At 51.3% G+C, this 26752-nt stretch overlaps 3 protein-coding genes across 4 annotated transcripts; all 3 read left to right on the top strand.

Moving 5' to 3' along the window:
• The first annotated feature begins 65 nt into the window (after window positions 1–65).
• On the top strand, window positions 66–17077 carry Raver1 (ribonucleoprotein, PTB binding 1). Of its 2 annotated transcripts, XM_015488995.2 has the most exons (13): window positions 66–489; window positions 1949–2015; window positions 4762–5231; window positions 10374–10565; window positions 10691–10820; window positions 11209–11303; window positions 12057–12144; window positions 12467–12678; window positions 12774–13070; window positions 14127–14201; window positions 14998–15138; window positions 15522–15605; window positions 15701–17077. In XM_015488995.2, exons 1-13 carry the CDS (start codon window positions 220–222, stop codon window positions 15845–15847), a joined length of 2268 nt encoding a protein of 755 aa, XP_015344481.1. In that variant the 5' UTR covers window positions 66–219; the 3' UTR covers window positions 15848–17077. The 2 variants fall into 2 exon arrangements, with proteins under 2 accessions (XP_015344481.1, XP_015344483.1); XM_015488997.2 differs by lacking the exons at window positions 14998–15138; window positions 15522–15605; window positions 15701–17077 and adding an exon at window positions 14814–14962.
• A 47-nt stretch (window positions 17078–17124) lies between these two features.
• Window positions 17125–21665, top strand: Fdx2 (ferredoxin 2). The gene is made up of 5 exons (XM_015488999.2): window positions 17125–17429; window positions 17506–17560; window positions 17745–17851; window positions 20898–20985; window positions 21231–21665. Exons 1-5 carry the CDS (start codon window positions 17294–17296, stop codon window positions 21385–21387), a joined length of 543 nt encoding a protein of 180 aa, XP_015344485.1. The 5' UTR covers window positions 17125–17293; the 3' UTR covers window positions 21388–21665.
• Window positions 21666–21678: 13 nt separating this feature from the next.
• Zglp1 (zinc finger GATA like protein 1) lies at window positions 21679–26635 on the top strand. Its single transcript, XM_015488817.2, has 6 exons — window positions 21679–22161; window positions 22767–23132; window positions 25372–25445; window positions 25800–25893; window positions 26175–26300; window positions 26412–26635. Exons 1-6 carry the CDS (start codon window positions 22055–22057, stop codon window positions 26548–26550), a joined length of 906 nt encoding a protein of 301 aa, XP_015344303.1. The 5' UTR covers window positions 21679–22054; the 3' UTR covers window positions 26551–26635.
• Window positions 26636–26752: the final 117 nt, after the last annotated feature.

Here is a 26752-nt window from a genome sequence, read left to right as displayed (position 1 = left end):
CCGCGGGACTCTCGGACAGCTCCGCGAATCTACTGAATGGCTCCGCGAATCTACTGAATGGCCCCGCGGAGAAGGAAGGGGGCGGAGTCTGCGGCGACCCAGACACCGCTGGAACTCTAAGAGGCTGGGGGGGTGGGAATTGGCCAATGGGCCGAAGGGGTCGGGAGACAGGCGGGGCTTTTCTCGGCCAATCGGCGGGCGCGCCCTCGTTGCCGCTCTATGCCGCTCCGCCCTGGCTCGCTGGTCCCAGAAGGCGCCGGGTTTCCCAAGATGGCGGCCGACGTGTCCGTTACTCACCGGCCCCCGCTGAGCCCGGAGGCTGGGACCGAGGTTGAAGCCAGCGATGCCGCGGAGCACCGGTCTCCCGAAGAAGAGTTACCGTCGCTAGATCCAGAAGAGATCCGGAAACGCCTGGAACACACCGAGCGCCAGTTCCGTAACCGTCGCAAGATACTGATCCGGGGCCTCCCGGGGGACGTGACCAACCAGGTATGGGGGGGGCCTGTGTGGGAGCGTGGCGGGAAATACCACCGTGCGCGTGCGCGGGGGGACCAGGCGACACCAATGATGGTGTCGCCCAGGGGGCGTCGGCGGGGGCGCAGGATCCTCGCAGGGTCGGAAGAGACCAAGAACGAGATGTGGGGGGACTATGATGAAGGGAGAAACCAACTTTGAATTCAGCGAGGACGTTGCTAGGGGCGACCACAGGCTTGGGCTAGACGGAGTGATTGAAAGGGGCGGGGAATGTTAGGGGGCAGACAGTTTTAGCCTTGATAGGGGATTGTGAATGGACTACCGGATTGGGAGGTGCCATCTGCTCAGATTGTGCTTTCCCCCCCACCCCTTTTCCATCCAGTGGCGGGATCTCATATCTAGAAGTTTCAGGGTTAGAGTATTTCCTACTTTATCATGCATTTATTCATGATTCTTTAAGAGGTAGATCCGGAAGTTGTAGCTGCCTTCCCTCAAAGGCTCAGGGTTGTTTTGGGAAAATGAGGTCTCCTGCCATCATCTTTGTGCAGGAAAGGCGGCCCTGTGTTCTGTGGTGCTCCTCTTGGCTAATCTTCCTGCTAGGAGTGCCCTTTTCTAGGGCAGTGCTTCCCCGTGCTCTTTGGACCCAGGGAAATGCCATCGGTACTGCAGTGCCCTGTGGGAATGGAGGGGATTGGATTGCTTTATTCTCTTTGCTGCTGAGAATCCCTGTTCCCTGGCCCACCAGCATACCTGCCACTGGCCCTTCTTGCCATGGGTACATGGCAAGTGGGGTCCCAGGAATGTTAGGAAGGCTTGATTTGGACAGACCCGGGCAGATGCCACTGTGCCTTGTCTGGTTTGTTTCTAGAGCTGGTGCTCTTCCTTGTGCCTGCCTTGTTTCAGTTGGGAACACACTGTCCCTCTTGTAAAGTGTACAGTGTATCTGGCACAAGCAGGCCCCCAGCCTCGCCCTTGAAGCTGCTTGTGAGAAGGTGGCCCTGTCAACAAGAGGGAAATGGGAGGCATGTGAAGCCACACAATGTAAGCTTATTAGGTACATGAGCTCCCTGGTCAGGTACCCCTGGTTAGTGTTCCCACTGTTCCTGACCAACTGCACATGTTTCTTCACCTCTTTGAGCCTCAGTTTCCTCACATACAAGATGGATTTGTTAATACTTAATTGTAGAGTTGTTAAAAACAGTCAACTTGCAGATGGAGCTTCAGACAGGTTCAACAACTTCCTGAAGGCACACACTCTGTGTTGCGTTATTCACATGGAATCTGCAGCCAGGCTCTTAATATCAGCTCTGCTGGGGATGGACAGAATGGGCTTGGGCAAATAATGTTGTTAAACCTCAGTTTCCTCATTTGTAAAATGAGGTGGTAATTCACCCACCTGTATAGTTGGTCTACCTGAAGGTGGCCCCTGGTTGTTCCCTAGTGACTCTCTGTCCTCTGATTTCTGTTTCCACAGGAAGTACACAACCTACTCAGCGACTATGAGCTCAAGTACTGTTTTGTGGACAAATACAAAGGGACAGGTTTGTGGGGAAATGGGGCGGACCAGGGCAGGAGAAAACAGAGTCTGAAGATGGGAGGGTTTTGGCTGTGCATCTCTTTTCCTAACTTTGGTTCCAATACCTTTTCCAAGGCCAGTGCAGCATGAGCACCAGTCTGTCCCTTGTCCCAAGGTGTCCATTTTAGGACAGCCTTGCTCTTCTTCTCTGTGCGGTCTGGCCAGACACCGGGACTTGGGCTCACTCTCTTCCCGCATTACTTGCCCCAGCCAGCCAGTCACCCAGGTCTGTTCTCCTTTGAGCTTTCCATTCTCTTGGCTTCTACCTGTTCTATGTCCCCCTCCATCTCTACTTAAATGGCAGCCCCTCTGTAGCCTCTCTGCTTCCATGATTTTAGCCTGCCACCTACTTCCTTCTAGTCTCCTTGCAAATCTGATCAAATCTTGATCTTTTTTTTTTTTTTTTCCTTCCCCAAAACCTGTCTGAGACCTTTCTGGCACTGCCTTGCAAAGATGTGCACAAACCTCTCCACTTCCTCAAGCACCCATAAGGTTCTGGGCTGTTCCTTTTGCTACTGATCTTAGCTGTCCCCTTTCTATCCAGGCTGCACCCAGGTGGGCAGCTTTGGCCTCCTGTGTAAAAGGTCCTTGGTAAACATGTCCTGCCAGGATTGTGCCGGGTGTTAGACCTCACAGAGGCTTCACTGACAAGCTGTAACTTAGGTAGGAGGGTGTCTTTTGGGGATTACCTGACAGACTAGGGTAGTAGTTAAACTCTTGGGCCCTGGAGGCAAACAGACCACAAGTTTGAATCCTAGTCTGTCCTCACTCTGGCTATAAGCAAGTAACAAGTGATTTGCATTAGCATTTGTGTCTGGCATATACAAGATGCTTAGTAAATAGCCATGGGGACAACAAGTCAAATAGTTTCTGAGTACCTAGTAAATTTGCCCCTCAGTACCCACAGAAGATTGTTTCCAGGACCTGCCTTGGATATAGCAAAAGCTGAGTATGCTCAAGTCTATTATATAAAATGGTGTAATATTTGCATATAACTCACACATATCCTGTATATCTTAAATCATCTCTAGATGAGTTATAATACCTAATATAATGTAGATGCTATGTAGATAGTTGTTATACTTATTGTTTAGGGAACAACAAAAAATATGTTCATGTTTAGTACAGACACAGTCCCCCCTATATTTTCAATTCATGGTTGGTTGAATTTACAGATGTGGTACCTGTGCTACAGGGAGCCAACTGTATGTGCCAAGCATGGGAAATCAGATGTTGAATGACACTTTTCATTCATGCAGTTTTTCAGCAAATACTTATTCAGCACCTTCTCTATGCTGGGTCCCAGAGACACGGCTGTGAACCAAACAGAGATGGTCTAGTCTGGGAAGAAGGATGTCATTCAACAGCTCCAATCATGAAGTTTTGTGAAATGGTCTTGGGACCAAAAGCTATAGGGAGGATGCTGTGTGAGCTCAGAACCAGGATCATAGGAGTAGTCAGGGTGGCTTCACCAGGGAAGTGATGTTTGGCCTTAGGCCAAGGTGGATTGGGGTTGAACAGTTAAGGGATGGGGTCCTCTCTTCCATACTCAGGGAATAGCAGTTGCAGAGGTCCCAGGTGCAGTGTGCCTGGTGAGGTCCAGGAAGCAATAGCAAGAGATGCAAAAGGCCAGCCAGACCATAAGGCTGGGCCACACAGACTTTGCAAATAGAAGACACTGGAGCTGAGGGTTGAGGCACATGCCTGTAATCCCAGAGACTTAGGAGGCTGAGACAGGAGAATTGCAAGTTTGAGGCCAGCCTCAGCCACTTAGCAAGGCCCTAAGCAAATTAGTGAGACCCTATCTCAAAATAAAAAGGGCTGGGAATGCAGCTCAGTGATAAAATGTCCCTGGGTTCAAACCCTGGTACAAAAAAAAAACAAAGAAAATAAGGAGAAAACAAAGACACTGAGGGGGGTATGGCACCATTTGAATACCTTTTGGAACAAAGCTTCTTTTTGTGACTGCTAGGTGGATTGATAATTTGGAATGGCAGGTGGCTGAGGGACATTTGATGGCCTTGAACAGTGGCAAATGAGGGATGCAGAATGGACCTCCAGAGCTTGACTGCCTGGGTTAATTTTATTTTGTTTTTTGTTTCTTTTTTTTTTTTAGAAACAAGATCTCACTATGTTGCCCATGCTGGCCCTGAGCCGCTGGGTTCAAGTGATCCCCCTGCCTCAGCCTCCTGAGTAGCTGGCAACAGGCCTGTAGCACCGTGCCTGGCTGACTGCCTGGTTTTAAAGCCAAGCGTTCTCTACTGGGCAGGGGGCCTGTTTCCTTTGCCCCAGACCTGTGGTTGTGAGGATTAAGTTATTCCCATTTGACATATGAAAAAGCTCAGAGCCCATTTTGGATTTGGGGCTTAAACCCAGGCTCCATTGACCATGTACTTAACTACTCCTCTCATTGTCACCCAAGTTTCTCACTAATTTCTTAGGACAGATCAGGTGCAGCTGATGAACACTGCTGTAGGTTGTGAGCAGTGGAGGAGTGACAATAGGGAGTGGGCCTCATGGAACCCTGTAGCCCCAGTTGGCTGGCTTGCACTTTTCTGTATACACTGCTCAAGGTTGGCAACTGTTGGGATTAGCGGGGGGGCCTGAGATGTCTGGTGGCTTCATTCTGAAGTCACATCTGTTTTAGACAGCATGGAGTTGGGGGCAGGCCCTCAGGGGCACTGGCTGACCTGTGCTCCCCTGCTCCGTAGCCTTTGTGACCCTGCTGAATGGGGAGCAAGCCGAAGCCGCCATTAGTGCTTTTCACCAGAGCCGCCTGCGGGAGCGCGAGCTGTCGGTGCAGCTGCAGCCCACGGATGCCCTGTTGTGTGTGGCCAACCTGCCCCCTAGCCTCACACAGGCGCAGTTTGAGGAGCTGGTGCGGCCCTTCGGCAGCCTGGAGCGCTGCTTCCTGGTCTACAGTGAGCGCACTGGCCACTCCAAGGGCTATGGCTTTGCGGAGTACATGAAGAAGGACTCGGCTGCCCGCGCCAAGTCGGACCTGCTGGGCAAGCCACTGGGCCCCCGCACATTATATGTGCACTGGACAGATGCTGGGCAGCTAACACCTGCCCTCCTCCACTCCCGCTGCCTCTGTGTTGACCGCCTGCCACCAGGCTTCAGTGATGTGGATGCCCTGCGTCGGGCGTTGTCTACAGTCCACACACCCACCTTCTGCCAGGTGAGTCTGGGGCCCAGTGCAAGAGACTTTTGGGAGCAGATGACAGCCCAAAGTATCTAGGAAGGGTCCTTTGGAGTCAGCTGCTTCTCTAATCTGGTTCCCTTTTCAGTAAAGCAATAGCCACACAACTTTGAATGGGGTTCTTGGAAGAGGACCTGGGGTGCAGTAGGTGAGAGCCTAGAATTGGACTGGACGGCTGGGATGTGAATCCCATCCATTGCAGGCCTCTGTTGGGTTCTCCTCCCATCAAAGGAACGCAAGGCTGCCTTTAGAGTCTGATCTCGGTTGAGCCCTGCTCACACTTCATCATTCACTCATACAAGCATCAGATGTTTATTGAGCACCAGATATGGGGGCCCAGCATGGTCTCATAGGAGGACCCTGTGTCTTGAGGTTAGAGAGTCAGGTTTGGTCAGATTCCAGCCCCACTCTGAACCCTGGGGAAATCACTCATTGTCAGTGACTCAGTGTCATTGGTTTGGCAAGACAATTCCTTGTTTGTTCAAGTCACACATGCCAGGCACTTCTGTGTGTGTTCCTTGCTCTGTGTCAGGCACAGTAGGGTAAAAGCAAATTAGGCCCAGCTCTCTGAGAGCCTCCAGAAGTCGTATCCACAGATGCCCAAGAGGGCCATTCCTTCAGCACTTCTCATGCAATTTACTGTCCTGTAACAACCCAGAGAAACAGGTGTCATTCGCATTTTCAGGATACTGAGGCACAGAGTTGGTAAAGTGACATGCCCACAGTTATATAGCCTTGAATATAGCAAAAGCTGAGGATGCCTGGTAGGGTCAGGATTCATGCAGCAACCTGGCTCCAGAGTCCTGGGCTATCCAGAAGCCAGCATGTGGGCTCAGATGGGACATTCGTGGGTTCAGACCTCAAGTTTGCAACTTTGAGTGGGTATGGTATTCTCATGTAACTGAAATGTTGGTGCCCCATTTAACTCAGGTGTGCATAGGAACCTGACTCCTTGTATGCTCGTTACTCATTCATCTGCTACCTCTGTTGCACACCTATGTGCTGGGCCCTGTGGAGCTGAAAACAGACCAGTAGTTCAGTGACCTTATTCTCTTGTGTGGAAGCTAAGGACCACAGGAGCATGGCCAGCTGTAGGTCTTCTCCCTGAGCCTCACTTTACCCATCTTGAAATGAGGCTAGTAGTGCTGTGGTTTTTGTTAGTATGTTTTTTGAGATGGGGTCTTACTACATGTCCCAGAATGGCCTTGAACCCCTAGAACCAGGTGGTCTTCCCAATTCATTCTGCCAGGTATCTGGGACTACAGGCATCACCCCACACACATCTTAGTAGTTACTTTGAGTGGAGTATTATGAACAGCTGCCCATTTATTCTTTCATTTACACATTTACCACCCATTTATTCGTTCATTTATTTTTATTTTTACCTTTTTCGATTTTGGGGATTGAACCCAGGGCCTTGCCTATGCTAGACAAGCAGTCTACCATTGAGCTACACACACTGACACCCCAGTTATTGTCTGCTGTGTAGCACACGTTGAGGTGACCACCTCTGAGCAGCTCACAGTCATGTGCAGGGTCCTGAATGGAGGAGTGCTGGGAGTCAGGCATGTCAAGGTATGTGCCTTAGTCCCCATGTAGAGAAACTGTTGTCCTTTGACCCTCTGAGTCTCTGGAAGATAGGAATGATTATGAGAAGATATGTGTTGGGCCTCTGCACTGGGCCTGACCAGAGATGAAGGTGAGGTGCTCTCTGAAATTAAGCTGAAACCAGCACTTCTGCTTAGGCACTTAGCAGGTGCTGGGCCCTGGCCTAACAACCTCCCATAGCCTCAAAACCAGGCCTGGCCCCTGCCTAGAATGGGAGACTTCCCCTGCCCCTTGTTGAGCACCTTGTTTAATGCTCTTAATAATTCTACCAGGTATGTCTGGTTGCTGGTCTCATTTTACAGATAAGAACACCAGGGACAAGGATGTACAAGGATGTAGGAACCTGTCATGACTGCCAGGGTCAGCCAGCCAGTGAGAGGCAGGCTACGGTTCAAGGTTATGAAGCTGACCTGGGGCCCACACTCTTAGCCAGGCAGGTACAATGCCAAATGCCAAGCTGGGAATTTGCTGTCCTAGTGGGGAGCATTTGTTTTCTACATAATCAAGTTAAGAACACCTAATAAATCCATAGAAACCCACTCTAGAGCTTTTCCATTTATTCATGGACAGGTTTACACCTCTTAATTGCCTTATTTGATTACAAAATTGCTTTAAGCCAGACACAGTGGCACATGCCTATAATCTCAGCAGCTTGGGAAGCTGAGGCAGTAAGATGGCAAATTCAGAGCCAGCCTCAGCAATTTAGCAAGGCCCTAAGAAATTTAGCAGACCCTGTCTCAAAATAAAAGAGGGCAGGGCTGGGAATATTGCCCAGTGGTTAAGTGTCCCTAGGTTCAATCGCCAGTGCCAAAAAAAAAAGTTACTTTAAAATATTTGCTATATAGTAAATTTGCAAAATTTACTATAGAAATATATGTAAAGCAGGATCATGGGCTCAATGTGACTCAGCATTTTCAAGACCTTGGATTCCATCCCCAGCACAATATATGTATATATATGTATACACACATATATATACATATACACCCGTGTATGTATGTGTGTGTGTGTGTGTGTGTGTGTGTGTGTATAAATAAATAAAACAAAGCAGGTATCCCAATACCTTGGTTGTTGAAAAGTCTTTCTTTTCTGCTTAGTTATTTTGTGAAAGGCAATCTAGACATACTTGAAAAATTCATAGGGGCTGGGATTGTGGCTCAGTGGTGGAGTGTTCGCTCACCTAGCACACAGGAGACACTGGGTTTGCATAAGGCACTGGGTTTGATTCTCAGCACCACATAAACATTAAATAAAGTTATTGTGTCCACCTACAACTAAATATAAATGTATAAAAATATATATAAAATTCAACATTCAACAGATCTTGAAAGGCCAGTGGCAAAAACTCCCAGCCCCTAGCACTTTCTCTGGCTGATCCTACTCACACCAATTTGTCCCCTTCTACCAAGATTGTATAGAGAGAGCATACCAAATCCAAACTTCGGAAATAGGAAACATTCAAATCTGAAACTTTTTTTTTTTTAGATGAGGACTCACTGTGTTGCCCAGGCTGGCCTTGAACTCCTAGGCTCTAGATATCCTCTCACCTCAACCCTCTGATTACTTGGGACTGTAAACGTATGCCACTATGCCCAGCCCCAAAACTTTTTGAGTACTGATTGACATGATGCTCAAAAAGTTTCAGATTTTGGATTTTTTTTTAATATTTATTCATTTATGTATCTTTAGTTTTTAGGTGGACACATTATTTTGTTTTTGTGTGGTGCTGAGGATTGAACCCAGTGCGTCATGCATGCCAGGCGAGCGCTCTACCTCTGAGCCATATCCCCAGCCCCAGATTTTGGATTCTTTTTTAAGGATGCTCATTCTATAAAGTCCATGCAAATATTCCGAAATCTGAAAAACTCCAAAATCTCAAAACACATGGTCCTGAGCATTTCAGAAAAGGGATATTCAACCTGTATTATGTATATTTCAAAATGGGTGTACACATTCCTGCTTTTCCTTGTTCCTGATCTGTTCTTGATCCCCCCAAATTGTCATTCCTGGTTTGATTTGATTTGGCTTGGTTTCTGCACTTTGGTTTTATCTTTCTGTATTTGAACATAAGCTCGCTCTTACTCCTCCTGTGCCATATACCATTTTAGGGATATTGCATTGGTCTCAAACCTTAATAGTCTTCTCTGTGTCATTAAGGACAGGGATGGACAGCACTATTTCCTGAGACAGCCTTTACCACCTCAGGGAGCCAGTCCTGTGAACAACACCAGCCTGTTTTGCCTGTGATCCCTGCTTTGGTTTGGTGGCCTAGACAGGAATCCAACCCTCTCTCAGCCTCAGTTTCCTCATCAGCAAAGGGCAGGTACTGGCCTCTGCAGTGCAATGGCAAACGCCAGTGGCCTGTAAGTGTGCAGTCTGTGTCAGTCACAAAGGGACCTCCTTGCATACTTAGCCTGGGGCGGGGCACTGCTGCCAGTCACCACTGTGCTGGTGAGCATCTGCTTGCTCTGGGGCAGAGTCTACCCACAACTCTAGCAGCTGAAATACCCTGAGAACCTAGAGACTGGTTCCTTGAGTTTGTGGCAGACCCACTTGGCAACAAAGCCTGAACAAAAGTGGGTCATCTGTGGCTTCCTTATTTTAGCCTTCCTGCAAAACAGTTGTGTCTTTGAGGTCCAGGGAGCTGCCCTAGACCACTCCAGGGGTGACTGGGATGTGATATACACTATGTGCAGCATTTGAATGTCCTAATCTCCAAGTCTTAATCCTGGAACATATCTGAACTCAGAGTTGTGGATAAAGGCATGTGGGCCTGAAGAACAAAATGGCTACTGTTGAGGGCAGCCAAGAGATGTTCCTGTTCTGACCATGTCTGTACCTCTGTGCTGGCTGAATGACCTCCCACTGCTTGGCACTGTCAGCCTCAAACCCCAGCTTAGAGGCACCTGCCTCACCTAGGGATGTACACTCTTCCCAGCCCAACTCGGGCAGCACTCCAGGACACCTCCCAGTCCCCCAGCTTGTGTTTTGATGTGCTCGAGAATCTTTTTTAATTATAGATGGACATGATACCTTTATTTTATGTGAGGTGGGAGGGACACCTCACATATTATTTATTTTTATGTGGTGCTGAGGATGGAACTCGGTGCCTCACACATGCCAGGCTTCACCACTGAGCCACAATCCCAGCCCCTGGAAAATCTTAATCAGAGTCCCTTCCCCGTGGCATGAGGCCCAGGGCAATTGACCCATGTGAGGCAGGTCCTAGCTCTGCTCTCCTCCCAGCCTTGTGGCCTTGGGCTGCTGAACTTTTGGGCCTCAGTTGCCTCTGATAAATGGATCTGAGAGCTTCTCAGAGCCATTGCAAAGATGAGTTGATCTAACACAGGAGCAGGACTTGAGACTAAGTTCCTGGCACTAAGTCCACCCCTTCTGAGGACTTGCTGTCATGATTGGGAACAGTATCTGGTCCCTGTTGTCACTTCACATGAGGGATGGCACTCAGGGTGGTATGGTCACTTGCCCCAGTGCTCATGGCCATCTCCTCCACAGCTGGCGTGTGGCCAGGATGGGCAGCTGAAGGGCTTCGCAGTGCTGGAGTACGAGACAGCGGAGATGGCGGAGGCAGCACAACAGAGGGCAGATGGCCTGGCCCTGGGGGGCAGCCACTTGCGAGTCTCCTTCTGTGCCCCAGGGCCTCCTGGCCGCAGTATGCTGGCTGCACTCATCGCTGCCCAGGCCACAGTGAGTTTGTGTGGGAGGGACTGTTCCCCAAGGTGGGCATGGGGGCCTCCCTCAAGACACTGGGCCCTTGGGGGATGCCCATTGTGGCTGGCAGCACTCTTAGCCACCTGTGTTCCTCTCTGTAGGCCCTCAATCGTGGCAAAGGGCTCTTGCCTGAGCCAAACATCCTACAGCTGCTGAACAACCTGGGCCCGTCTGCCTCACTTCAGCTGCTGCTCAACCCCCTGCTCCATGGCAGCACAGGGGGCAAGCAGGGTAAGGGGGCCAGGCAGCGTCACCAACACTCACCAGGGCCTACAGCCTTGTCCCTCCCACCTCACCTCAGAACGCCTCTCCTGCACTCTCCTCAAGCCTCAGTGGCAGAAGCTCCTGAGGGTGCTGAGAAACAGGCTGAGGGTAGAGGTAGCTGGGGAGCTAGTGCCATTCACAGCTGGGGGCAGCCAGGTGGGGTGGTGGGAAGAGCGGGCTATTCCTCCCTGGGGTGGATCCTGCCTTTCTGGGCCCTTCTTCAGGCACATTAGGTGCTCTCTGAGAGCCTCAGTTTCCTGCCCTCTCAGCAGTCTTGAGGCAATGTTGAATGTAGTGGGGACAAGGGATTGTCTAGCCAGGACTACTATCCAGCTTCCCCCTGCATCTCCCCCAGGCCTCCTGGGCGCCCCCCCAGCCATGCCACTGCTCAGCGGGCCTGCCCTGTCTACAGCACTGCTGCAGCTTGCCCTGCAGACCCAGAGCCAGAAGGTAACTATGCTATGATGGGCACCGGGCTCCCTCTGCACCCCACACTGCACAGCCCCATCTTCCCCTTTTAGCACCTGAGTGCTGCCAGTGGTCCCCCAGTGGAGTTGTGGGATATCTGGCTATGTCGTGTCCCTAGGGCCCAGGATGACCAGCCTCTTCATCTCTCACGGCAGGGTTTGGCTTTTTTTCACTATGCAGGGGACAGCTGGCCTAGATAGCCAGGGGCAGGTCAGGCCACACTGGACACACCCTTTTACAACCTGAAGCTGGGTGTGGCTACAAAAACCACTGTACTATAGCAAGTTGTAAATAGCCATCTTGCTTCTAGGGAAGAATTTCCAGGCCTCATTCTGCCCAGTGCCCCTCGCAGACGCACATAATATACAGAAAACACACGCTCCACTGGCTTAGTTTACTGGGGTGTATTCAGTGATATGGCTGTGTCTGGTGGCAAGTGACACTGAATTTGTGGGTTTGAACCATTGTGTGACTAGAGTGACCAAAACCCTTTGTGGCTGTGGTCAACACTATCTGTGATGATCAGCAAGGGATCTGGGTGCCTATGGACTGTCACTGTATATGTGTCTGGTAGTAGTGGAGAGCTTGGGGTTATAGATCCTGACATGCAAGTATTTCCTGTGACTGGCTCTGGGCTGGAATCTGGGTGTGCTGGGTGTTGTGACCAAGACTCTGAGTGACACCTGTCTGCTACCCAGGTCACCCTGTCTCCAGCTGTCTCTGCTCTGTTCCTAGAAGCCTGGGATCCTGGGAGACTCACCCCTGGGCACCCTCCAGCCTGGGGCCCAGCCCACCAACCCCCTCCTTGGAGAGCTATCTGCAGGTAACATGGACCCCACCCACCCACCCCTCTGAGGTCCCATTTTCCTTCCCCAGCTCTCTTCCTCCCTGGGAATTATAAATTCCCAGCTGTGTGGCCTTCGGCAAGTGACCTAACCTAACCTCTTTGTCAAGTGGGTGCTCACCTTATAAGGGTAGCCAGGCACACCCCGGAGGTTAATGTCTTAGAGGCATTTGATCAGGGGCTAGATGTTGGGCAGTGTTGCCCCTTGGCCTCTGGGTATTCCAGGCAGAGGCCCTAGGGCCCAGGGAAGAGGGGTCCTTCTGGCCTAGGCCACTGACTGACACTCTTCTTCTCTCTGTAGGAGGGGGCCTGCCCTCGGAGCTGCCACCCCGGCGAGGGAAGCCACCACCCCTGCTACCACCACTGCTGGGCCCCTCTGGGGGTGACCGGGAGACCATGGGCCTGGGTCCTCCAGCAGCCCAGCTTACTCCACCCCCTGCCCCTGCGGGACTCCGTGGCACAGGCCTCAGAGGCCTTCAGAAGGACAGTGGGCCCCTGCCAACTCCCCCTGGGGTAAGGCTCCTCCTTGCACACAGCATCATTCCAGCCTCCCGCCTTGCGACATCCCCTCTGCTTGGGACCTTACAAATCCAGCTCTCCTGTCACAGGTATCGCTACTAGGGGAGCCCCCCAAGGACTACCGGATCCCCTTGAATCCCTACCTGAACCTACACAGCCTGCTCCCAGCCAGTAACCTAGCGGGTAAGGAGGCCCGTAGCTGGGGAGGCGCTGGGAGAGGCCGCCGCCCAGCTGAGGGCCCCCTGCCCAATCCCCCCACCCCTGGTGGAGGTGGTGGTGGCAGCAAAGCCTTCCAGCTCAAGTCCCGCCTGCTCAGCCCCCTCACCAGCGCCCGCCTGCCCCCTGAACCAGGGTTGCCTGACAGCTATGGCTTCGACTACCCCTCGGTAAGTACCTGGCTGCCTGGGATCAGCCATCCCTGAGGGCCAGGTTCTGTGGTCCCTTGTCCCCTGAGAGCAGCTCAAGGATACAAGTTGAACATCCCTAATGCAAAAATCCCAAATCTGAAAAGTTCTACATTGGAAAACTTTTGAGCACTGACATGCCAATACAAGTAGAACATTCCACGCTTGACCTCATGTTGGTGGGTCCCAGTCAAAATACAGACATGTTAACCATACATGTAAAATGACTTTCAGGCTATGTGTGTTAGGTATATATGAAACATAAATTTCTTGTTTAGACTTGGGTCCCATCCCCAAAATATTTCGTCCTATATATACAGATGTTCCAAAATCTGAGAGTCCAAAATCCAAAATACTTCTGGTTCCTAAGGTTTCAGATAAGAGACACTCATCCTACTCTGCTTCTCTGGTATTAATTGTTCCAGGCCAAGCATTAGGGAGACACTAGGGGATTTGTTGGACATGGTCCCTGCCCTTAAGGCTCCTATTGCCTTTCCATTCCCAGGACCTGAGCAATCTCACCCTGCATTTGTCTTTCTGTCTTTCCTGTGAGGTTTTAGGCAGTACTGTTTCTCCATATTTAAAGAACTCAAGAGTCCTGCCTGTCTTTCCATTTCTGCCTCCACTGTGAGGAGGATTCTTGTCTATATCAGAGATTTGGTCTTTATGAGATCCCCACCACCTACTGATCAGAAATTATAAAGTGGACACCCACAGGCCACCTGTGTTAGGTTGACTCACACTGGATTAGAAAACAACAAAAGACTGAATAAAAACTGCTAGAGTTCACACATCCCAGATTCCCAGCTTGCCTTAAAAACTATGAACCTCTGACTCCCTTGGGTGTGTACACCATAGCAGCCATCCCTAGGACCAGATCCACCTGCCCGCTGGGAACAACTACTTCTGGTCTCACTTCAGCTGACCCTCCTAGTCACAGGCCCTGTACCATGAATTTGCCTCCTTCCTGGGGGCAGGGTGGGGGGAGGGTGGCTGGCACAGATTCAGACCGTATGTGTTTCTGCTCCTTTCATTCAGGATATGGGACCTCGGAGGCTCTTTTCTCACCCACGGGAGCCAGCCCTAGGGCCTCATGGACCTAGCCGACACAAGGTAAGAGTAGCCTTTTCATCCTACCCCGGGTTATAGCAGTTAACAGGCTGGCCCATTACTTAATAGCTAAGCAAAGCTAACTCGGTTGTTTTTTTTTTTTTTTTGGTACTGGGGTTTGAACCCAGAGTTGCTTAACCACTGAGCCACATTCCCAGTCCTTTTTATATTTTATTTTGAGACAAGGTCTCACTAAGTTGCTTAGGGCTTTGCTAAGTTGCCAGGACAGGCTTTGAACTTGTAATCCTCCTGCCTTACCCTCTGGAGCTGCTGGGAATTACCGGCCTGTGCCACCACATCTATTTTTGAAATAGGGTCTCACTGTGTTGCCCAGGCTAGTCTTGAACTCCTGGGCTCAAGTGGTCCCCCATTTAATCCTCTCAAGTAGCTGGGATTACAGATGGCTGCCACTGTTCCTGGCTGCAAACTTTTTTTTAAATTTCTCACCATTCTGTGGGGGCAGCAGGCAGTTCCTCCAATCACTTGGGAGCTGAGCTCATCAGGGGCGCAGTGGTCCCCAGTGTCCTCTCATATACGTGGTAGTTCTTAGGCTGTTGAAGGATGCTGAGCCGGGGCAGTTTATTTCTTATCCACATGGAGCTCATCCTCCCACAGGCCAGCCTGTGCTCACTCAAGTGACCATGGTCTCAGGGTTCCGTGAAGGACCAAGGGAGAGCAGGTCCCCATGTGCCAGCTTTCTTCATTCCTGTTGATCAAAGCTCATTATGGTGAAGCCCAGAGTCCTTTAAGAGGGGATCCTACAGTTGTCTTCATCACTCAACCAACCCCCTCTCTGCAGACGTCTCCCCCACCCAGTGGCTTTGGAGAGCGGAGTGGTGGAGGTGGCGGGGGGCCCCTTTCTCACTTCTATTCGGGCTCGCCCACTTCCTACTTCACCAGCGGCCTGCAGGCTGGCCTCAAGCAGAGCCATCTCAGCAAGGTGAGGAGCCTCCCCAGCCAAGGACAACCAGGATGTGGGGGTTGGGGGTGTCTGCCTCCAGGGCTTTGTGATCCTTGGTCCCTCAGCCAAGGCTGAGGCAGTGGCAGCGGCTGGGCTTGCTCAGGGAAAAGTGAAAAATACTTACACACTGCCCCTATACCTTTGTATTGAGTGGTAGACTTCTTGCCTTCCCTGCTTCCTCTACCATTGATCCAGGTAGCTGGTATTAGCCCCAATTGACAGGAGGAAACTGAGCCTCAGAACTACAGTAATCTGCCCCAGACCTTATTGGTTTAAGTGGCAGATGCAAGACATGAACCAGAAATCTCTCACCCTCCCTCTGGCCTCAGGATTGACCTTTCCCACTTCTCCCATTTTTCCAGGCAGTCGGCTCCTCCCCTTTGGGCTCCAGTGAAGGACTCCTGGGTCTGGGCCCTGGGCCCAATGGCCACAGCCACCTCTTGAAGGTACATGCAGGGGCAGGAGGTGGGGACATACTAGGCTGGGAAGTCTCAGCCCTTGGGTAGCCCCTGATCTGGTCCCCCCTGCCCTTTGTCTCCAGACCCCACTGGGCGGCCAGAAACGCAGCTTTGCTCACCTGCTCCCCTCACCTGAGCCCAGTCCAGAGGGTAGCTACGTGGGCCAACACTCCCAGGGCCTTGGTGGCCACTACGCAGACTCCTACCTGAAGCGGAAGAGGATTTTCTAAGGGGCCAATGCTAGAGATGCTCAAGGGCCTGCACCAAATCGCTTTTGGGTTTTCTGGTGTTGTTTTGTGTGTGTGCGTGTGTGTTTTTGTGGGTTTTTTGTTTTTTTTTTTTTAATTTTCTTTCTTTCGGTAATAGAGAAATCTCTGAAAGACTTTGCTGACCAGCCAGCCGGAGCCCAAGGAGTATGGTGGCATCCGGGAGCCTCATGGCACCTCTGGCCTGCTCCCAGCGCCGAAACCCCACAGCCTTAAGAGAGAGGGGCCACAGTCTGCTCTCTCCCCCTCCTGTGTCTCCTGTCCTCCACCTGTGCCCGGCTCTCTGGGAGTCCTCTCCTGCCTCATCACTCCTGTATTTTGGCCTTTCGAGTGCCTTGGAGGTTTCCCTGACCTCCCGTGAGGATCAGAGACTGTCCCCCTTTTTTAACTTTGACAATTGATTTTTGTTTCCTTTTCTAATTTTTATTATTTTTTAAGCCATCCAGGATGAGCCCTAGCTCTGATTGCATCAAGGTCCAACCTGTCTGGGCCTCCATTCCACACTTTGCAGTTTGTAACAGCTCCACACTTTTCTCTTTTTCCCATGTCTGCTGCAGGCATGGCTATCTTTTGCCCCTACCTGCCCACTCTGGCCAGTACCCCAGTCCCCTACCTACCACAGTCCCCTTGCCTTCTGATGCCTTAAAGTTGGGCCACAGGCCCTGCTGGCCAGAGCCTCTCAGATGCCGAGCTCCAGAAGCTTGACTCAGGACCAAACAGCTCTGGCCTGGGGATTGGGCCCCTCTACCCAGGGTCTCCCAACCCCGGGACGGTAGAAGGCCAAAGCCTTGGTCTTGACAAACCAGCCCTCACCACCCCTTCACCCAGGCCTAGGTGCAGAGACGGGCTTTCTCTGCCAGCTTCAACCAATCCCCCTGCCTGTGGGAATGGGCTTCCCGTGCCCATCTCCCGGAACCTCTGCTGTCTCCCCTTGTTGAAGATGAGCTCCACCTCCACCCCAGGCCAGATCCCCCGGAGCTGGCCTCCTTTAAGCCCAGTACGACTCATGCAGATAGGCTGTACACCTGTCCACCTAAGGTGACCCTGGGCACTGCCCCTGGCCAGCTGGGCTACCAGCTTCCTTGTCTTGACTCTGGGGCCCACATTCACTTCGGGGGGATGTCCTCTCCCCAATCTTCCCATACAGACCTTTGCTGAATTAAAGTTTGTAAGTAAACGGTTTTAAAGAAATAAGAGCTGGCTGTTTCTTGGGATAACAGTGGGCCTGGGTGGGAAGGCCGGGTTGATCTAGGATGTTTCCACGACTGAGTTCCCACCTGGTGCCCTCCTCCCCCGGCGCAAACACCTCGGCGCCTCAGGACCCAAGCAAACCTGCGTTTGTGTTTGGGTAATTACGAGCTCTCGGTTCGCGTGTCCGGGACTGCGCATGCTCGGTCGTCTGGTCACGTGATGCCTGTCATGGCCGCCTCCGTGGCCCGGGGCGGCGTGAATGCCAGGGTCTTGCTGCGGGTGGCCAGGGGTTCCTGGTGGAGCAGGTCCAGGGAGGCAGCGGCGCTGGCGATAGCCAGAAAGTTCTGGACGACAGGTACCCAGGGCTCCTGGGACACCAGTCGGACGCCGGCAGAACGGCGCGCAGCCGCTCACCTAACCGTGTTTTCTAGGCTCGCGCCCGGCAGGAGAAGAAGAGGCCGGAGGCTCTGAGCGGCCCGGGGACGTGTGAGTGTACGGGTCCAAATCCCTCGTTCCTCGTCCCATGAGGCTCCCCGATTCAAGCCCTGTTCTGCAACTTCATCCGGGGCTTTTTTTCTGCCTCGCCCATCCCCTGTCTCCTAACCCTAGAATCTATGCGGCCCCTGAGCCCATCGTCCAATGTGGCATCCGCTCTCCCATCTGTCCCCAGGGTGAACGTGGTCTTCGTAGACCGGTCAGGCCAGCGGATCCCGGTGAGCGGCAGAGTCGGGGACAATGTTCTCCACTTGGCCCAGCGCCACGGAGTGGACCTGGAAGGTAGGAGCCAAGTACAGGAAATTATGGAGGACCTGATCTCCTCCCTCCCTCCCTCTCTCTCTCTCTCTCTCTGTCTCTCTCTCTCTCTCTTTAATCACATCAAAACAGATATGTCTCTCTACTGACTAGCCCACCTGTGGCTTACTACCTAATATGTACTAAAATCCAAATTCTTCACCATGGCCTCATCCCTTTCCCAGTCTTCATTTATTAGAGGCACTAGAACTTCCCTCTGGGAGCTGTGTTCCCTTCCTGCTTGCTCCCTCCATTCTAGCCACTCTGTGATTTCTCAAACAGCCAAGCTCATTCCTGCCTCAGAACCTCTGCATTTTCTGTTTCCTGTGTCAGAAGTGCTAGCCTAGCAGACCTTTTTGGTTCCTTCTCATCCTTCAGTTCTCAATGTAAATGTTTTCTTCCTGACACTTCCATCCCACTCAGTCCAGCTAAAGTCTCCATCCCAGTCACCCTCATAGCACTGTTTTGCTTCCCTCCTTGCCATCTTTTTCACGGTGAGCTCAGGGACCCAGTTCACCTTGTTCATGTTTATCTGTTGCCTGGCATGGTACTTAGATGTAACAGGTTTTAAATCAGCTTTTGCTGAAGGAACAATAATAATAACGAATTACTTTAAGCACACTAGTACATATCAACTGGCTGAATCTTCATGAGAACTTTATGCGATAGAAGAGATTTATTCCATTTTACAGATGAGGAAACTGAACACCAGCTTAAGTAGACCCATCCCAAAATCAAGTAAGTGGCAAAACTAGATCCAAATCCAGCCCATTTGAGCCCATAATCTGTGCTACCCTTCTGCAAACATTGAATGCCTACTATGTTTTGGGTAACAATGTATAAAACAAATAAGGACTCTGTCATCTCACACCAATTTCAGCCTAATAATGACAATAATCCCAAGAGTAAACGTATTATTAAGTCATGATCAACTGGAAGGGTGGTATTAAAAAAAACATATACACTGCTGGGTGCGGTGGTGCACTCCTGTAAATCCCAGCAGCTGGGGAGGCTGAGGCCAGAGGATCACACACACGTTCAAAGCCAACCTCTGCAACAGTGAGATGCTAAGCAACTCAGTGGGACCCTGCCTCTAAATAAAATATAAAATAGAGGGCTGGGGTTGAAAAGGTATTGGGTCCAACTACAATTTAAAAAATAAATATTTAAATAAATAAATAAGTAAGTAAAACACAAAATAGGGCTGCATATGTGACTCAGTGGCCACGTGCCCCTGAGTTCAATCCCCAATCCCCCACCTCCTCAAAAATAAAGAAAAAGAAAAATAAACAGGGTTTATTTGTTGGGAGACTATAATAAGAAATCTTTTCAAGCCAGATGAGGTGGCATCTGCCTGTAATCCCAGTGCCTAGGGAGACTGAGGTAGGAGAATCACAAGCTCAAAGCCAGCCTCAGCAATTTAGAGAGTCCCTAAGCAACTTAGCAAAACTCTGTCTCATAAAATAAAAAGTACTGTGGATGTAGCTCAATGATTCATTAAGCATCTCGGAGTTCAGTCCCTAGTACCAAAAAAAAAAGTCTTGGGGTTGGGGCTATGGTTCAGTGGTAGAGCGCTTGCCTAGCATGTGTGAAGCACTGGGTTCAAACCTTAGCACCACATAAATAAATAAAATAAAAGTATTGTGTCATCTACAACTAAAAAATGTATTTAAAAAAATTTTTTAAAGTCTAATCCAATCATTAAAGGGGCTGTTGGGATATTGGAAGGCCATAGCAGGCCTTCCTACCATGGAAGCAGTTATGTGTTAGAATGCAATAGCCAGAAGTCCAGAACAGAGTTTGGAACATGAATTTTAGAGGCAAGTATCCTGTATTCAAATCTTGCCTTTTAACAGCTATGTCCCTGAGCAAGTTACTTAGCTGTTTCCTCATCTATAAAATGAGATGATTTAGTTGTCATCTCATTGGATTGCTGTTAGGATGAAACAATATTTAGTAGTACTTTGTACCTGGCACAGAGAGAGGGAAGGCCGATTGACTGGGAACAGGTAAACCCAGAGATTAAGGTGGTTGAATTAAGACACTCTGGTTGCAGATGAGCCAGGCACAGTGATGCTTGCTTATTATCCCAGCTATTTGGGAGGCCAAAGGGAGATCACTTGAGATTAGGAGCTAGAGACCAACCTGGGCAACATAGCAAAATCCCATTTCCAAAAGAAAGAAAAGTTATTTGTGGTGTAAACGGGACACAAAATTAAAAGGGGGATAGGGACAAGAAATAGGAGTTGGGGGACTCAGAGAATAGTTGAGTTGAGCCCCCAGAGACAAGAATGGCAAAAGTGGAGAGAAGAGCATTCCAAGTCATGGATACAGCAAGTGCAAAGATCCTGAGGTGAGGATGAACTTGGGTATTGGAGTTTGGCTATTAGAGTGGCATCAAGAGGGTCAATGTGAATGAAGTGGAATGAATGAGGGGAGAAGGAATCTCAAGGACTCAGTAGAGGAGTCTAGATTTTTTCTGGATGTGAAACCATTTGAAAAGTTTTAGGCCAAGAAAGACACCAAGCATAGTTCTTGGTGACTGGTCAGAGGGTTCAGAAGTGTGTCCAACAACAAGTGATGAGTAGAAAGACCCTAGGTTCTGCCTCTTTTAATCCTTACTCCTGACCTATTCTCCCTTCTCCCTCTGGAGTCAGCCAGAGTGTCCTCTGGGAGCAGCAAGGAGGCAGGAGCAGGCCTAGCACAGGGTCACAGCACGGGCTCACAGGCTGCAGGGAACCTGCTGGCCGTTCCCCTCTCAGCTTTATAGAAGTCACTCCATGCTTATTATTGGTTCCACACACCCAGCCAGGTCCTCGGTCTGCTGGAGAGTCCTTGGGAATTAAGACACTCTGGACATGCCCTCATAAAGCCTGCAGGCAGCTCCAGAACAACGAACTGTGCAGGTGACCTGACATATGACCAGGAGGGAGTGCTGAGGCCTGCAGTCAAACAAAGAGCTTCTCCTTGGCACCCTTTGTGGAATGGCGCCTGCCCCTCACCAACCGTTCCCTTCACTTCCTGCCCCCAGGAGCCTGTGAAGCCTCTCTGGCGTGCTCCACCTGCCATGTGTATGTGAGTGAGGCCCACCTGGATCTTCTGCCTCCCCCTGAGGAGAGGTGAGCAGGGCAGACCCCCAGGCTCTGAGTGGCAGGGCTCAGCTGCTGAGCCTCCAGGTCCCCATGTCCAGAGGGGCCACCAGGGAGGGCAGCCCCAGTTCTTCTCCCGCCTCCAGCTGCTGGAAGGGGAGTTTCCCCTCTGCCCCTTCCCAAGTGGACTTGGTCAGCCTGCCTACCCCAGGGCTGCCAGTCTCCCCAGCAGCTGGGCCAGCATGTGGACGGCTAACGCTGCGCTCATTGCCCAGGGAGGACGACATGCTGGATATGGCCCCCCTCCTCCAGGAGAACTCGCGCCTGGGCTGCCAGATCGTGCTGACCCCTGAGCTGGAAGGGGCTGAATTCACCCTGCCCAAGATCACCAGGAACTTCTATGTGGATGGACATGTCCCCAAGCCCCACTGACATGGGCAGCAGGACTGTCCCCCACACCACCATGGCCCCAGGGCCAGGACTTGAAGGAATAGTCGAGCCGCCAGCCCAGCCCAGCCCGGAGTGCGAACAGGCTGGAGAGAGATGTCAGAAGCACGGTGAAGGCCAGAGACCGTGCTTGGAGAGATCACTATGTCCAGACTCTGGAGGGGACAGGGCCCCTACTTGGGGTGCCATTCCCCAGCCCCTAAGAATGGGAGCGTGAGCAGGGGTGGACTCAAATTGGAGCTGCAATAAAACTGTCTCCTAGATTTTCAGCATGTCGAGTGTCCTTGGGGGAACCCACATTCTGCATCCGCATCTGCTGGAACCCCAGCCCTCCTGTCCCGGCAGCAAGAGATGACCGCTGGGGATCTGAGGCAGAGCCTCGGGATCCCCTTCTTCCTAGGCAGGTTGCCCCGGTGGTGAGGCCCCGCCCCTGCAGCTGCGGAGGGATTTGGAGGGATAGAGGCTGCCCTTGGCCCTGAGGGGTGTGCAGGTGACCTGAGTAAAGCCAGGAAGGAGAGGCAGCGCTGAGGAGACCCCAGCGGCCCGCCCCACCCAGCTGGGGCTCATTGCACCCTCGGGGCAGCGGCCATAGGGCTTTCCACCCCTTGGTGGTGGGGCGGGGCTGGGGTGTGACTGCCAAGACCCCGACCTGATGCTGCTGGGAGAGCTCCTGGCGTCTCGCTGTCTGGACGTGGAGCCGCCAAGACCCTCCGCCCAGCAGAAGCCGAGGCCCCCCGGATGCTTCAGGCTCGGTGGCAGGTGCGTAAGGCTCGGCGCCTGCCCCCACCCTGCCGACATTTCACCTAGCCTGGTGGCAGGGGGTCATGGCCTCTGGTTCTTGAGGTTATCCAGAGGTCACCAAGTTAGTTACTGGTACTTCCAAAAAGAGCTTCTGGTCTCCAGACACTTAAGATGATCTAGGCTCTGAGGCCATACAATTTCACACCTCCCTGAATCCCCGTGGCCCATGTGAGCACCACCGAGGGTCATCCAGGGGTTATGTAGGCCAGCGTATCAGTGATAGAGACAGAAATCATATAAAGTCAGCGGGTCTTCTACTCAGAAGTCAGAAGCCCTGGCCTGGTCACCAAGAGTAAGTCCCTGCTTCCTGGGCTCCTGGGTGGATTAAATGGTTAATAAGGGCTGAGAACATCACCTGGCATGCTTACCTTGAGCCTTGTTTGTAATTATTTTGTAACTTTTAAACCTGAAACAACCTAGAAGGGATTCCACAGCCCAGGCAGGGTGTGTGACCTGCTCAAAGACACAGTGAGCAAGGAATAGGCTCCAGTGAGCACCCCCAGGCCTTCTGGATCCAAGAACCACCCAGGGATGGAGGTAATCACCTGGCCTCTTGTCCACAGGTCCCTCTGGCCTGGATGCCAGGACTCCATCACTGCCCTGGGCTTCCTTCAAGAGACAGAAGAGGGGCTAGCCCTGCCCCCAACTCAGGACCCCCTGGCCCTGGGACCCTGCTGGGGACCAATGACCCTGGGGACTTTGGACCCCTTAACTATGGCCAGGAATTCCAAGAACATGCAGACCCCAGTCAGCCAGAAGCGCTGCAGCATGGTGCCCCCTGAGGGTCCTCCAGCCCCACCCCAGAGAAGACCACGCAAACAGCCGCACCCCTGCCGGGGCACTGAGAAAGGGGACCCCACGTTCCAAGGAGTGACTCTGACTTTTCAGTTAAAGCCGGACTGCAGCCTGCAGATCTTGCCCACCTACAGGTAGGGCCCAACTGGGACAGGGTAACCTTTACAATATCCACAGCAGCTGGTTCTAGGACCCCACCTCCCTCCAGTTACCCAAATGTTATAGAAAATGCCATGCTATTTGCGTAGAGCCCATGTACAAACCGTACACTTTGTTTTATTTATTTTTGTGATATGATGGGTTGAAACCAGGGCAATCTACCACTTAGCTACACTCTCAGCCCTTTTTATTAATGTTTATTGTGGTATTGATGATTTAGCCCAGGGGTGCTCTACCATTGAGCTACACCCTCAGCCCTTCTTTATTTTTGAGACAGGGTCTCCCTAAGTTGCCCAGGCTGACCTCAAACTTGTGATCCTCCTGCTTCAGCTTCAGAGTTTCAGAGTAGTGGGGATTACAGGAATGAGCCACTGAACCCAGCTTCCCGTGTACTTTAAGTCACTTCTAGACCCCTTAAAATATCTCATGCAGTATATATACATGCAGTATGTAAATAGTTAAACTGTATCATTTAGGAAATGAAAAGTCTGTATGTGTTTAGTACCTGTGGATTTTGTTCCCTAAATATTTCCTTTCTTAAAAATTTGTTCTAAGCTGGGCGTGGTGGTACGCGCCTGTAATCCCAGCGGCTCGGGAGGCTGAGTCAGCAGGATCATGAGTTCAAAGCCAGCCTCAGTAAAAGCGAGGCACTAAGCAACTCAGTGAGGCCCTGTTCTAATAAAATACAAAATAGGGCTAGGGATGTGGCTCAGTGGTGGAGAGCCCCTGAGTTCATTCCCTGGTACCCCCCCCACGGTTTTTTTTAATTATGTATACATAACAGTAGAATGCATCCTGCCACATCGGGCATAGATGGAATATGACTGCTCATTCTTCTAGTTGTACACATACATGCACATAGGGTCGGAATGTCCAGTTCATTCTACTATTCTTCATACCTGCTCCCTTCTCCCCAAATATTTACAATCCACAGAGGTTTTTTGTTTGGTTGGTTTGTTTCTTTTCTTACTTTCTTTTTTTCTGTACCAGGATTGAAAGCACCCAGGGTGCTTAACAACTGAGCCACATCCCCAGCCCTTATTTATGTTTCCTTTCCAGACAGTGTCTCACTGAGTTGCTTAGGGCCTCTTAAGTTGCTGAGGTTGGCTTTGAACTTGCAGTCCTCCTGCCTCAGCCTCCCAAGCCTCTGGCATTACAAGGTGCACCACCACACCTGACCAGATTTTTGTTGTTATTTTTACGATGCTAGGGATGGGCCTCCAGGGCCTCCTGCCTACTAAGACAACCCTACAGTTGGTTGTGGTCTTGGATACAGAATCCCTGGATAGGGAGGGCTGACGTGTACATCCAAGAAAGGACCAGGACATTGATGGGGACTGGAATGTGGCTCAGCGTATGGTGATTGCCTAGCATTTGCAAGGCCCTAGGTTCAACTCCCAGCACACCACCAGAAGAAAGGAAAGTATTGGGAGACAGATGCCCTGGAGTCAGTCCTTCCACATGAGGGATGGCTCAGTCTGATTAAGACCTCAGGCCAGTGCCATGTCCAGCCCTGCCTCTGTCTCCACTGAGACTTGGTCCCCTCTGTCAAACAGGCTGGTCCATACTGAGGGCAGCTGTATACTTTCCCCAAAAGTGAGGCTCTAAGCAACTTAGCAAGACCCTGTTGTAAAAAAAATTAAAAAGGGGGGGATGTGGCTCAGTGGTTAAGTGCTCCTGGGTTCAATCCCCAGTACTCTGCCCCCCCACAAAAAAAAAAAAAGAAAGAAAGAAAAAATGGTTACAGGCAACACGTTTATGTTTTGGTATTGGGAATTGAGCCCAGGGCACTTTTCCACTGAGCCGCATCCTCAGTCCTTTCTTTTTCTTTTTTTAAAATTGGAGACAGAGTCTTGCTAACTTGCCCAGGCTGGCTTTGAACTTGCCATCCTGCCTCAGCCTCTTGAGTTGCTAGGGTTACAGACATCACTACGGCCCTGGCAACAGGCAGCACTCAATGTACACGGGCTCATGATGCCCATTGTACAGGTTAGAAAACTGAAGCCTCGAGGGTGAGGATGTAGCTGGTCCAGGGCCACACAGCAGGCAAGGGGGAGAACTGGCACTTGAGCCTGTATCCCAGCACACCACCCTTGGAATGATATCTTATCATTCAGACTCCGACTGTCTCCTAGGGCTGCCAGATACCTTGATAATGAGTGTTCAGGGGACAGGACGCTGATCCCCAATGCTAATGTCTCATCTGCCCCGCAGCAGCCACTCTCAGGGACCACCCGCAAGCCCTGCCAGTACCCCTGAGCCCAACCCTGGAGGCAGCGAGGCCCAGGGTGAGTCCTGAAGATGTAAGAGCTGTAAATATTTGGGGGGGCCAACTTCCTGTCCTCCCTGCCTCTGTCTCCCTGCCCCCTCCCCCTCCGGCTTCCCCATTTAGACCTGCCCAGGAGTTGGAGTGCACCCCTCCCTTCAGGCTGAGTCACCCCACCCCCAGCTTCCTCCCCTGCTGAGCTGCACCATCTGTCCCTCTTCCTGGCTTTCCCTCTGTCTTTAACAACACCCAAGGCTGGCCCAGAACCAGGTGGGGCCTTCACAGGGACCCCCCACACACAATGCCCTACCTCCACAGGTCTCTTGAATTCAGATTCTTGACTCTGATCTTTGCCCTTTGACCTCTGACCCTCCAGCTCCACGATGCTGTGCCTCCTGTAGGACCCAGAGGACCCCACTCTGGAGAGATGCTGAAGATGGGACCCCTCTCTGCAATGCCTGTGGTATCAGGTCCTCAGCATGGAGGAGGGAGTTGGGGTCGGGCCCCCCATTAGTGTGGGGGAATCTGGGAAGAAGAGGTACCTCTTGAGGAAAATGGCTTCCTCATGATAGTTTCTGGGTCCCTGCTGTATCTTTTGTTTTTAGTTGTAGATGGACGCAATTCCTTTATCTTATTTATTTATTTTTATGTGGTGCTGAGGATCAAACCCAGGGCCTTTCTCCACTGCTGAGCTACATGCCCAGCCCCCCTGCTGCATCTTAAATGATAATTTCTTGTATCTCCATCCCAGGTACAAGAAATATGGTACCCGTTGTTCCAGTTGCTGGCTGGTGCCCAGGAAAAGTGTCCAGCCCAAGAAGCTGTGTGGCAGATGTGGGTTGTCCATGGACCCCCACCAAGACCCAACTCAGGAAATGTAAGCCCTTCTTCACTCAAGTGACCTGGTTCTGCCTCAGTTTTCCTAGGGGAAGAATGGGTAGAACTCCTAGGAGTAAGGAAAGTCAAGCCTGTCTCCTGTCTCTCCCAGGAAGAATATCCAGGCTCAGTCCCCAGACTCCCTGTTTCATGAGGTCACCCCCCCTGGTTCAGCCCCTTCTCCAGTCGGGCTTGATTGGACTCCAAATAAAGGAAACTGTTTCAGCTGTGACTATTGTTATTGCTATTAATACTTTGAGAAAGCCTGAGCTACTCAGAGCAGTGAGATTTGGGAATCCCATTCTGAGTACTTTCCTTCACTTCTCCCCATCCTGGGAAGATGGGGGCAGGTGTTTCATTGGGGTTGTGAGGAACACACACACACACACACACACACACACACAGAGTTATATATATATATATATATATATATATATATATATATATACAGCT

This window comes from Marmota marmota, unplaced genomic scaffold (assembly GCF_001458135.2).
Source record: "Marmota marmota marmota unplaced genomic scaffold, marMar, whole genome shotgun sequence".
Lineage (NCBI taxonomy): Eukaryota > Metazoa > Chordata > Mammalia > Rodentia > Sciuridae > Marmota > Marmota marmota.
Note: the sequence above shows the minus strand (reverse complement) of the source record. Positions and strands in the feature narration are given on the sequence as shown.